The following is a 12,617-nucleotide window of genomic DNA, read 5'->3' on the forward strand; positions in this document are numbered from 1 at the left end:
GCCGAGTCGGAGTCGAATTGGGATTATGCGCGATATTTTTTTTAGTAGTTTTTTTCTCTCGCGATGGGGGGTGGGTAATTTCGTGGTGGGGGCTGGGCATGTGCAGAGACGCGGTGGAGTCGCGAGGCGGTTGGCTTGGGCTTCCGACGGACGGACGGACGGGGGTGGGAGCGGGCCGCCCAATCTCGGGTGCGTGCTGCACACGGGCCCGTGCGGGAGGAGAAACGCCTTCTTGCCGAAGGCACCCGCAAATCTGTGGGTTTCGCATTTCTGACGGTTGAAATCGTGAAAAAGAGATACTTTTTAGGGTAAAAAGGAGAAGTATGGATGACACCGTTAACTTTTAAACATGTTTGATCATTCATTTTATTCAAAAAATTAAGCAAAAGCTATATAAATCATGTCTAAAGTACTTCAGCGATAAAACAAATGATAATTACGTATTTTCCTCATATTTCATAATAAGATAAATTGTTAAATGCGTGTTCAAAATCAATAGTGTTGCATATTAAAAAAAACGAAGGTAGTACTATTTTCCTGCAAAACTCTCACGAAAGTTGGTGTGCGACGTTGTGGTTTTGGGCTAGTTTGGCACGGCTTCAGCTCCAGCTTCACCTATTCGGTGAAGCTGGAGCTTAGCCGAACAATTTCAACTCCACCTAAAATGAGAATGTAGCTGGGTGGAGCACTCTCACAAAATGATTTAGAGATGTGGAACTAAGTTTAGGCTGCTCCACAACTTCGCTCCAAACCCCAAATCCTAGAGTTAATAGAAGTTAAAGCTCTACGAAACGGGCCCTTTGTGTGTTGTCTTTGGTGTTTGTCGGATTGATACGCGCATATCATTGCTTCGGTGAAAGTCATGTTATGGATTTGGGTGTAAGGGTATGCTTGTAACTTGGGCTGACAACGGGTCGAGCTCGAGCAAGCTTACCTATCTAGGCTCAAGCTCGAACCGAGCCCGAGTAACCTTCGAGTTTTTAGACATGCTCGATTCAAGCTTGAGCTTTCCTACAAAGTCGGCTTATAAGTAGCGCAACATAGTATATTTCAAGGATAATCTCTTGAAATAAATAATTTATTTATATTTAATCATGCTAATGATTGATGAAAAATAATAAGATAAATATATTGTGCCAACGCAAGATACTTCACCGCATGGATACAGATATATGGCATACATGATGTACTACTTTATTAAATGAACGGTAAAACTCGACATGAGCTCGACCTCAGCTTGACAAAGCTCGTGAGCTTTGGCATAGGCTCGAGCTCTACTCAACTAGAACTCGAGGCGAGCTTAAATTGAGCTCGAGTAACTCATGAGCCTTGGGTTTTTTTTTTTACAATCTACTATCCCAGACATGCGAATTTAGGAATTGTTTAGTTCCTAATTTTTTTCCCAAAAACATCACATCGAATATTTGGATACATGTATAGATCATTAAATATAGATAAAATGAAAAACTAATTGCACAGTTTGCATGTAAATCGCGAGACGAATCTTTTGAGCCTAATTAGTCCATGATTAGTCATAAGTGCTACAGTAGCCCACATGTGCTAATGATAGATTAATTAGGCTCAAAAGATTCGTCTTGTGGTTTCCAGGCGAGTTATGAAATTAGTTTTTTCATTCGTATCCGAAAACCCCTTCCGACATCCGGTCAAACATCCGATGTGATACCCAAAAATTTTCTTTCCGCGAACTAAACAAGGCCTTAATTAGAAAATTTTCATTTGAATCAAAACTTGTTATACGTGACATCAGGGCTGTGTTTAGTTTTTGAAATTAGGGAGAAGTTTGGGGAAAGTTAGTAGTTTGGAAAAAAAAAGTTAGGAGTTTATGTAAATAGGAAAGATTTTGATGGAAAGTTGAGAGTTTGGGAGAGTTTTGGTGTGAACTAAACACGGCCGAAGAAAATATTTCCCACCCTTAAAGTCTGAGATGGTTGACTAGACGTCCCAATATTTTAAAGAGATCAAATAGATTTTGTTTTTCGTTTTTTACATTGTATAGTAGCAAGTTGGCAAATGGCAAACCTTGATAGCTTAGCCTGAACGGTTTTATGAAAGCTTGCTTAAGCCTAGTTGAGACTTGAGAGGATATGTGTCCGGCACTCCGGCCTCTCAAACAAAGTAGTTACAAGAAAAGTTGAGATTGTGAGATCATGAAACTCCATAGTTAAGCAGCATCGACCACTGTTCTATAATAATTCTCCAACTCTCTACTACTGCCTTCCGTCAGAAAACAAAAGAGAAAACAGTAATGTTTCGTAAATTCCACCCAAGTATCCGGCCAATGGTTGCCTCACTTCCCATACGACCAAAGTAAAATCACGAAGAAGTGAACAAGTAAAATTGTGAAAGCTTGAACCGTGAAAGAAAATCTCGTCTTCTCATCGTCCCCTTTGCTGGGCGCCGGCTGCAAGTGCGCATAGGAAGTGCGACCTGACGTTGCCGGTTCTGATTCCTAGGTTGTTGGGGGAGTTTCGGATTCGGTGGAGGCCGTTTGCAGCGTTGCTTGGTGTCTCAGAATCCTCACGGATTTCACGCCACGGCGACCGGGAATTTACTAGGAGCACCCCGTGCAGAGGCAAAAGTCTAGTGTTCACACTTCGCACATCACGCAGGCTCGCACTGTCAAAGACGAGGAAACATGGGTCATGGAGTATGGAGGGTAGGTGCGCCGGTGTCCCGGTAACATGACAGCATGTTACATGATGCAGTGAAGCATATGTAGCGAAATTTCCTGCGTCAGATGCAGCAGTGCTATGAAACTCAAAAGAGTTTTATGGAGTGTGTAGTGTATTGGCATTTGGCTGTGTGGTGATGATCTTTAGGACGATTTTTGTTACCAACGACTTTTCCGGGCGATGATCCTATTTGAACCCCTTTCTGTTACTGTTTCTTACTAGAAGCTTGAAACCAACAGATTGCTGGATAATACTACAGTTATACGAGTACACTAGTGATATGCTATGCCCCTTCCCTTTAGGTTTGGGAGTTGACCTGACCAGAACAAACCATCTCCCCTAGGGGAAGAAGACGTTAATGACGAAAGCACAAGGACACGAATACTTTTCAGGGCTGCCAACCTTGTAAAGAAGGAAAAAGAAAAAAGAACATCGCCGTCGAAGTTGATGCGGGCCGAATCAGTCGCCACTCACCAAATTTCCCGATAAGTTCGATATGTTAAGTGTCCGCAATAAATGTTGTGTTTAGTTCAGCGCAAAGTTTAGATTTTGGTTGAAATTGGAGATGATGTGACTGAAAAGTTGTGTGTGTATGATAGGTTAATATAATGGAAAAGAACTGAAATTTGGATCCAAATTTTGGATCTAAACATAGCCAAAGATGCACCAACATAGGAAAATTGCTGGTTTCTCCGTAAGAGAAGACACGGTGAGCATAGTCAAAGCATCTCCCACAGCCATGCGCGTGGAATCCTCGATTCACCTATGTATGCTTGTATCAGGGGCGGATCACAGTAGAAGGACCGGTATCACGACACCGATAATTTTCGGCAAAACCTATAACGAAATTGTTTATCCATATGTTATAACATCATGATCTAATCATAATTAGCATACTATAACACTGAAAGATATATTATAATACCAACGAATCGATTTTTTTAACCGCCACTAGCTTGTATGGTGTACACGCATGTAATCTTCTACTCTCCTCGATAAGGGGAGAGACCGAGAGAGGTTTTCGCTGGAATTATCGTCCCCGTTTCACTTTGTGCAGTTCTGCGAGCATAACAGAGTTTTTGTTAACTCGGTGAAGTTTCCAACGAATCTGAGCTTTCGTTATGCAGGACTTGACTTGGACATCTTTATTTACAATTCCAGGAAAATATCTAGACGAGTATAACGCGTTCGTCCATATATTGGGCCATGGCCCATCTCCATTTCAGTTTGTGAGTTTCAGGCTTACAGCCCAACCCAATCTTCAGTTTTATGAGTTACAGCCCAACCCTCTCTTTGGGTTTGTGAATTAAGGAAAAAGTTTACTTCAGATCCGTCCTCGTCGTTGAGTTTCAAAATCGTCCTTGAACCGGAATACCAAATATAGCACATTTCTAATCGTACAAAACCGGACCACATTATGTCCCAAGACAATATTGCTCCTGGTTTTAACTGACGTGACTGTTGATTTAGCGTGGAACCCACGCTAGCCCTACATGTCAGCAACCCAATCTTATTCCACCGGATAGAACACAGTGCTAGGCTTGTCAAACAGTGGTCGAAGGATGCCAGTTTTCACTGGGAACGATAGCCGACGGTGAGGCGAAGGACATGCAATTTGCCGCCTCCCATGAGTTAGTAGTGTCCGTAGCTGAGATCCCCAAGATGCGAACACTCGACGTAGGTTCATCTGATGTTCCCACTAGTCGTGTAAGTGACTCAACCGTGGCTGGTGATGGCCGCCACAGTGAAGCCACTCGGCATCAGGTTTGGCGTGAACACGACCTTCAACACTACCACATTCTTTCCGAGGAACGAATGGAAGGGAATCTCCTCGACGGTGAGGGCATTCATGAGGCGGGCAACCTCGTCGTCGTAGAAGGCAAACCAGTTGTGCCCGATGACGATGCAGTGCATTGCCATCGCGGGAGAGAGGATGATGGCGAGGCTTTGGTGAAGAGCAATGGAAATCTGGGAGGACACACACACCAGGTGGAGACGTGTTGGTAGTCGAGGCGGACGAGTAGGGACGCTGAGACCACAGGGAGGATGATGCGCGAGGCGGCACACACAGCACGGGTGTAGCCCTAGATCAGGAGGCCGACCATACCTCCTCCCGTAAGTCGCACTGTCAAACCTCTCCCCATTATCCCCCCCCCCTTCCAGGTTGGAGGCCTGTATCGAGATGGGGAGATGAGAGAAAGGTGGAAAATCGGGGGCCATGTGGGTCCCACGTTGACTCAGCCGCCACGTCAGTCAAAACTGGGAGCAATACTATCCTAGGATTAATATGATCTGATTTTGCAAGATTAGGAATGTGTTATGTCTGTTATTCTGATTCAGGGACATTTTGGAATTCAACGACAACTTGAGGGACCTTAAGTAAACTTTTTTCTTGAATTAATAACCCAGCCCATTTAAGAAGACGTTACAGCCCAGGGCAGTTTAAGGGAGGCCCCAAAATTAAGCGTCCTCTTTATATAACGGATTCACGGCCTCTATCGTACGAGGCTACAGGTTGGACGCTTGCCGTGGACAAACGGCTGAAGTGAAGGCACTAGCCGCCGCGAGCATGAATTTCACCGTATTTTATCAAACCAGACGGCGAAGTAGGACAACGTTCCGCCCCTTTCGATGAAAAAGTCAGAACTCAGGACGAAAGGTTCAACATCTAGAATCCGCAGGTCCAAGCAGGATGGAGATAATAATATCTCCATTCTCCCGGCCGCAATACAAGGAATCCTGATTTGTAAGCTTGGATTACGTGAGACACTAATACGGGACAGTGTGGCCCACATGACAAACAGACCCACGTAGCAGTATGGCCAGTATGTATTGAACCGGTTCTGCTCGGCTCTTACGGGCTACAGCTAGGTAGAGACCAATCAATCACGCACGCACTGGGACAGTACTCGCCGATGATTAGAAATCCACCCTGTGTTAGCACCACTGTTCATCATTCTGGTCGCTGCCAGCATGCGACAGTACTAGCAAATACTAGTGCCAAATTCTGCTAACTGTCCTACAGGAAACCACGGGTTTGCCATGAAGAAATTCAGATAATCTTGACTTGCTCGATGAATTCCCGTGGGCCTACAGACAGCATGAATGGGGTTTGGCTTCAACCAACCGCATCCATGTGCTGTGCCATCCTTCAGGTCTCGTACCACCGAACATCCGAACAGCAGTCAGATGTTGATACCGGAACCAACAACCATCAGTCCAACACAGGCGTTGCTCCCGTGAGCTCGCAGGCGGCGCGAAATCTTTACACGGGAGACAAGCGCGCAACGCAGATCAGCATAACGACGACGGGGACGAGAGCAAGCGGGTGCAGCCGCAGGCCCGCAGCGCAGCTCTGCTCCGAGTCGACAGGACGGTGCGCGCTACGGGCGAACCAAAACCAAGGCGCGATCCCGTGAACTGTCGACCCGCGCGGCCTCGTGCAGCGCCATGATGCGCCGCATGTCACCTTGATGAGAATTTTAAGCGGAGCATTGGCGGTTTGTTTAACACCAGCGCACACATCCCGGGCGCTAGATCTGTTTGCCTAGGTTGACGGGCTCCTTTGGCAGATCTGATCCTGTGCTGAATCTGGGGATGAGATCAGAAAAGCTGCATGCATGGATGGATGTCCCTGACGGAAACATTGTTCGATGGCGCAGCATGGGCTGGGGGCGAAAGTGAAAGTATCCGATGACTCACGCACCGAACAAGTCAGAAAACGTGAGGTCGCCATGTGATGGCGTGCACATTGTTGGTAGACTCCACATGGGAACAGAGGTTAGACATGACGAATTGACGATTAGTGAGAAAGAGCTCTACAAAATACAGCGAGGGCTAGTCCAAAAGCCAAAAAGAAACATCCAACGTTCAAGCGCCGTCCAATTCCAATCGGAGGGCCCATCCTACGCCAAAAGTCAAAGCTGCTGTCATTCCACCGGACATAGGTTAATAACCGGAATATGACAGTAGCATTACACCACCACAAGTAGTTTACCCACTAATTACCACACCAGCTTAACACAGAACATCTAAACTAAACAAGATTAGCGCAACATTTTCAAAGGAAAATAGCGCGATGCCACCTGACGAAGGAGGACACGACGGCGGTAGTGCAGCGCCACTAGAGGAAGATGAAGCATTCCAAGGACACCAGCGGGTTGTCCAGCGACTCCTTCCCCTCGCCGTCGCCGCCGGCGCTGGCGGCGTCCGCAATGCTGGGCTCGCCGTCGGCGGTCATGGCGTCCTCTTCTGGCTGCGGAGGTGGTGGAGGCGGGGGCTCGAGCGGAGAAGGAGGCGCTTCCTGCACCCGCCGCGGCGACGGCCTCACCGGGACGGGCGGCTTCCGCTGGAGGGACGGGGCTGGGCTCGCGGCGCGGCGCTGCTCCGGTGTACGCTTCGCTGCCGGCGACGGCGACCTCCGCACTGAGCGGTCCCGTTGCTCGCGCCGCGGCGGAGGGGACGCCGAGGCCCGGGCGCTGCGGGAGCGGACGCCGTAGGCGGCGGCGGCGGCGCGGTCGCGCCGGGAAATGGCATGGGCCAGCTCGCCGGAGACGGACACCGGGCGCTTCCTCCTGGCCGGCTTCCCCGGCGACCGCTCTGGCCCGGTCACCGAGCTGGTCGCGACGGACGACTCGGACGCCGCCTCGGACCTATCGTCGGTGGCGAGCGACATGCAGCTACCAAGATCGCTCACCGTGACATCCGCATCGGCGCTAGGCTTCGGCGCCTGCTTCTCCGCCTCCGGCTCCTCCAAGACAGCCACATTGGCGACGGGCTTCGCCTCGGCCCTGACCTTAGCGCTCGGGGTCTCGGAGAGCACCTCCTTGACCTTCTCCTCCTCCGGCAACGGCGGCGGGGGCGGCGGGTCGCGGGCCTCGGCCGGCGGCTTGCAGCGGCGGGAGAACACAGCTGCACTGGCCAGCTGCTTCCTGCGCTTCTTGCTGAAGCAGCAGCCCATGCCTTCCAGCTGCCACCGGCACACTAGCTAGGCGGCCATCTCCGGTGGTCGAGACCAGCGCGAAGGGTAGTGTGGTTGGTTGTTTGTGTCGGGAGGAGGGGTCTTGTGGCTCTCTAGTGTGCTTCGATTTGGGCGAGGTGGTTATGGCGATGCGAGGGGACTGAAACTGAAGGACTAGTGTGCAGCGAGTGAGTGGCAGGTTATTTATGAGTTTGATGGTGTTCGCTTAAAATGGTGGTAATAGGTACAGGGTACAGGGTACAGACTACAGTACCTGTGTACCACTCTGCCTGATCGTAATCACACATTATGCATTCTGTGTTTCTGTTTGGTGGAGTGGAGACGGTGAAAGCCTTTCTGAAGCGGGTATCTTTGGAAGTTCTAGCAAGGCAGTAAAATCATTCGCTTGTGATTTTGTGAAGGCACCGTTGATCGTTATGGATAGCACCATTATCGGTTCAGATAAAGATACACGTGTACCGCCCAATGACCAGTACGAGAGTACGAGTCAACAAACCAATACCGTACCGACTCGATCTAGAGCCACACCGAGTCACCGACGCAGTCGGGTAGCCATCAGGCCATCACCCATGCTTCGTACCGTAGCAGCAAGCCTACTCATATCACGTTGATGTGGAAATACAACGCCGGCGAGACGAAACTGCCCCTGTTCCTCGGATGCTACCACATCCTATTCCTACCCGTCCGCGTGCCAGTGGGTCGCATGCGTGTATGGTGGGTGGGGGTCCCCCGGATCTAAGGAGGGTTTTGGCACCTGTCAGGATTCCTTCGCCGTCCACCGCTGCACGACGCTGCTACAGTGTGCACATCTCCCTGCAGCGCAGCCGCTGCCAAACCGGATTGGCACGACACGCCCGGATTCTCCACTGTTGCCGCACGACGCAGGCTTGCAGCTCCCTCCTGTCCGCTTCGTTCTCTTGTCGCTGTTGAATTTGTCCTGTGCCGCATGTGTAATACGACCTCCGTTTCATAGTTTTATTTTTAAATTAATTATTTTGGCTTCGTTTAAGTTTATAGAAAAATATAAAAATAGTTTCAACATAAAACAAATCAACTATTAAAATATATTTTAATGTTAGATTTAATAAAACTAGTTTAGTACTATAAATGTTCCTATATTTTCCAACGTACTAGTGAATACTAGTACTTACTATATTAGTAACTATACTATAGTATGTAGATGTATTATTACGTAGGAGACAACGGAGTACGTCTTACTGCATTCAGCATGCAGCAGCAGCAGTAATTAGCTTGGTTTTGATCTCCACATGGCTGACCGGTTGGCCAACAATATTTTCTCATGTGGCTGCAAGTAGGGGTGGATAGCGAGTCACCTCGGCTTAGCTCGGTCTATCTCGTTAGGATAATGAGCTGATGAGGCTCGGCTCGTTTGAAAGCTCGAGCCAACTTGTTTGGCTTAGCTAGCAAATCAAAGTAGTAGATGGAGAGAAGATGGCTGGCACGACGGTATTAGCGGCTTGGCGTTGGAGTTGGGAACGATTCGACTTGGAGACGGGCAGGAAGAGCTTGTTTTGACCTGGTGCTGGTGCTTCTACGGTTGCCAGCTAGATGACGGCAAGCTCTAGTGGCGGCGCGTAGTGAGCCCACGACCCCATACGGCGGCGCCGATGGGAGATGGTGGCGACGAGAGTGAGAGACGACGTCCAGCGAAGAGAGGCTGGACAAAGCTCGAGGAACGTCTCCCACCGCACCTTTATCTCCATCGTCGCCTGCCGCTGGATTCCCCTTACAGTTGCACCTTCACTCGCCGGCATGCACCGCCGGTGAAAGCACCCGACGTTGACCACAGCCACTAGGGGCGGAGCTAGTATATATTAGGGGGGGGGGTGCCCAAGAACCCAGTCAAGAAATTTTTTTAGCTATACCTCATCTATTTTCACCATGTATGCACCCCCTCAATACAAACTTAGACACCCGTATTAGCTTAAACTCGATCTAAAATAGAGTAAATTAAGCAAGGGACACCACACTACTAGAAAACTCATTTTCGGCGTCGTAGGGGATCGATTTTCGCAGGCGGGCATGTAATTCGGAGCCAAAACCCCGCCGGCAAAAAAAGTACCCGGGGTGGAGGGGGCGGTCCGCCTGCGAAGATTGATCTTTGCAGGCGGTCCATATAAGCGTCGCCTGCGAAGATCGATCTTCGCAGGCGCCTGCGAAGGCGACGCTTATATGGCCCGCCTGCAAAGATGCCCCCATATAGTCTTCTTCCTCTCCGAGCCCTGTTCATTCTCCCCGACGTTTCTCTCTCCTAAAGTGACTTAAATATAGGGGGGGAGGTTTTGAACTTCAAATCTTCGGGGGATTTTTCTACGGTACTTAGATCTACTCATTTCACACTAGGTATGCATTTTTTTAAGCTTTTAGACCTTAATTTGTGATGGATGGGTGATAGGTAGAAGCATTAGTACCTAACGGAGCGGTATCTAACCAAAAAGGGAGGTGATGTTCTTTTTATAAACGTCGACCAGGTCAGGCCCGATCATGAGTGAATAGAAAATCGCCCTTCCTGGCTACTGGATCACTCCAGTGCTTCGGGTACTACGGACCCTCTGCCATCCATTGCAGTGCTTTTGATAAACCCGGCCAATTCATGGACCATTCTCTTTGATTCTTTTTCATCGACGGTCATAGTGCTAATTTCTAATGCGAGGTTGTGTAGCAAAGCTACAAGCCGAAAGTCAAGAATGAACTGAGTTAACTAGCTGGTAGCACTGTCCTACTTGTCTATTCACCAATCCATCCCGAATTTGGTGGTTAAACTCTACTGCGGTGACGATACTGTAGGGGAGGTCCTGTGGCAAAATAGCTTGATGCATCCAAAATTGTGAAGGAAGAGCTCCATGTTTTTTAATTTTATTTCTTTTCATATGTTGATGTTAGATGTATGTGTAATACTTGATGCCTCTTGTTGTAGTGGTTTAATGTGGTAACATAAATTCTGATTTTTTTTATTTTTGCTATCATATCCACCACCTAGTTCTAGATCTAGATCTAGATCTTGTCATGTGTAGAGAGAGAATAAAATTTTAAATGTCTATTTATTCGGTGCAATCAAAAAATAGTTATAGTATTTTGTAATATGCCGATGATTTTGATTTTGTTAGATTTTCCTAATGTACTAATTTGGCATGTTTGTGTAAAAAAAATTGAAATAAACTATGATTTTTTATTACTTTACACTTAACCTTTAGTTAATTAGTTTTGAATAGCGATAAGTTTTTTCAATAAACCCTACAAATTTGGTATTAATTGTGCAAATATTTTACGTGTATTTTTTAGAGATATGGAAAGTCGGGAATGGATGTATCATTGGCCGAGGTTTTTGTCTCCATATAGAAACGAAGTGGCTAAATTTATTGGTATTGCCAAGGTTCACGCTGAGAAGAACAATATGAGGAAGATAATTTGTCCATGTGCTGACTGTAAGAATGAAATAGCCTGGGACTTTGACGATGCTTGTAAAGTGAATGAGCACTTAGTAACTCGTGGATTTATGGACAAGTACGAAATATGGACACGTCATGGCGAAGAACAAGTGGACGGGCCTGAAAATGTAGTTCCGACACAAGTTAAAGACATGGTGCATGACGATGGTTCTGTTGAGGACAAAATCGACCTAGAGGAAATGTTACGTCATGCAGAACCCGAGGTGCTGATGGGGTCGGCTAGAGGGCTAAATAACTTTGAAGCTTTACAGAAGGCAGCAAAGGAAGTTTTGTACGATGAGTCGAAGGGCTGTGACATTGAGTTCACAACACTCCGGTCAGTTCTTGAACTTATGAGGTTAAAGGCGAGACATGGATGGTTTGATACCAGTTTCGACAGTCTGTTAGAACTTCTGCAGAAAATGCTACCGAGGCCTAACTCACTACCATCCAGCACATATCAAGCAAAGAAACTCATATACCCCCTTTCACTTGGTGTGGAAAAGATTCATGCGTGCGTAAATCACTGCATACTGTACAGGAAAGAGTACGCTTCTTTGGATGAATGTCCAACATGCGGTGCAAGCCGGTACAAGTCGAATAGCAATACTGGCCTAGAACCCTCTGAAGCAACTGAGGGACGACAGAGAAAAATCCCGCAGCTTGTAATGTGGTACCTTCCTGTCAAAGACCGCATTAAACGGATATACTCAAACCCGCGAGATGCGGAACTAATGCGCTGGCATGAAGAAGGGCGAGCATTTAAAGGTTGCTATCACAAGGTTGTGCTACTTTTTCAACGCAGTGTCATAGAAGGTCATTAGTCTCGAAGAGTTAGGAAATCTCCATACGTTCGCACATGAGACCCAGTGCCAACTTGAGATGTGTTTCCCTCCGTCATTTTTTGATATGATGGAGCACCTCATTGTTCACATTGTGCCGCAGATGGTTGCGCTTGGCCCATTGTACCTCCATCAAATGTGGTCATACGAGCGTTACATGGCGGTTCTGAAGGGTTACGTCCGAAATCGTGCACATCCAGAGGGATCAATGGTTGAGGGTTATAGTACTGAAGAGGTTGTCGAGTGTTGTATCGATTACCTCAAAGATGGATATGCAATTGGAGTACCTGTGCCCCGACACAAGGGCAGATTGAGTGGCAGGGGAACGATAGGAAAGAAGATATTCGTCTCCTATGATCACAAATCATTCCAAGAAGCTCACTTCAGCGTGCTTCATCAGTTTGCTATCGTCGAGCCGTACATCGATCAACATATCGAACTAATACGAGCTAACAATAAGGGTCGCTCCACCGAGTGGATAATGAAAGAACACAAGCGTCTCTTCATAGATTGGTTGCGAGACCTAGACTTACCTGAGGGAGAAACTACCGATGAAATAACTATGAAGCGGTTGGCTTGTGGTCCATCAACTACAATAAATTCTTGGCAGGGATATGACATTAATGGATATTCGTTTAGCACAAGAGCCCGA

At 47.5% G+C, this 12,617-nt stretch overlaps 1 protein-coding gene across 1 annotated transcript; it reads right to left on the minus strand.

Annotated features, from left to right (window-relative positions):
- Positions 1 to 6,470: 6,470 nt before the first annotated feature.
- LOC127767431 (formin-like protein 16) lies at positions 6,471 to 7,975 on the minus strand. The gene has a single exon (XM_052292774.1). It carries the CDS (start codon positions 7,651 to 7,653, stop codon positions 6,817 to 6,819), a length of 837 nt encoding a protein of 278 aa, XP_052148734.1. The 5' UTR covers positions 7,654 to 7,975; the 3' UTR covers positions 6,471 to 6,816.
- Positions 7,976 to 12,617: the final 4,642 nt, after the last annotated feature.

This window comes from Oryza glaberrima, chromosome 1 (genome assembly GCF_000147395.1).
Source record: "Oryza glaberrima chromosome 1, OglaRS2, whole genome shotgun sequence".
In the NCBI taxonomy this organism is placed as follows: domain Eukaryota; kingdom Viridiplantae; phylum Streptophyta; class Magnoliopsida; order Poales; family Poaceae; genus Oryza; species Oryza glaberrima.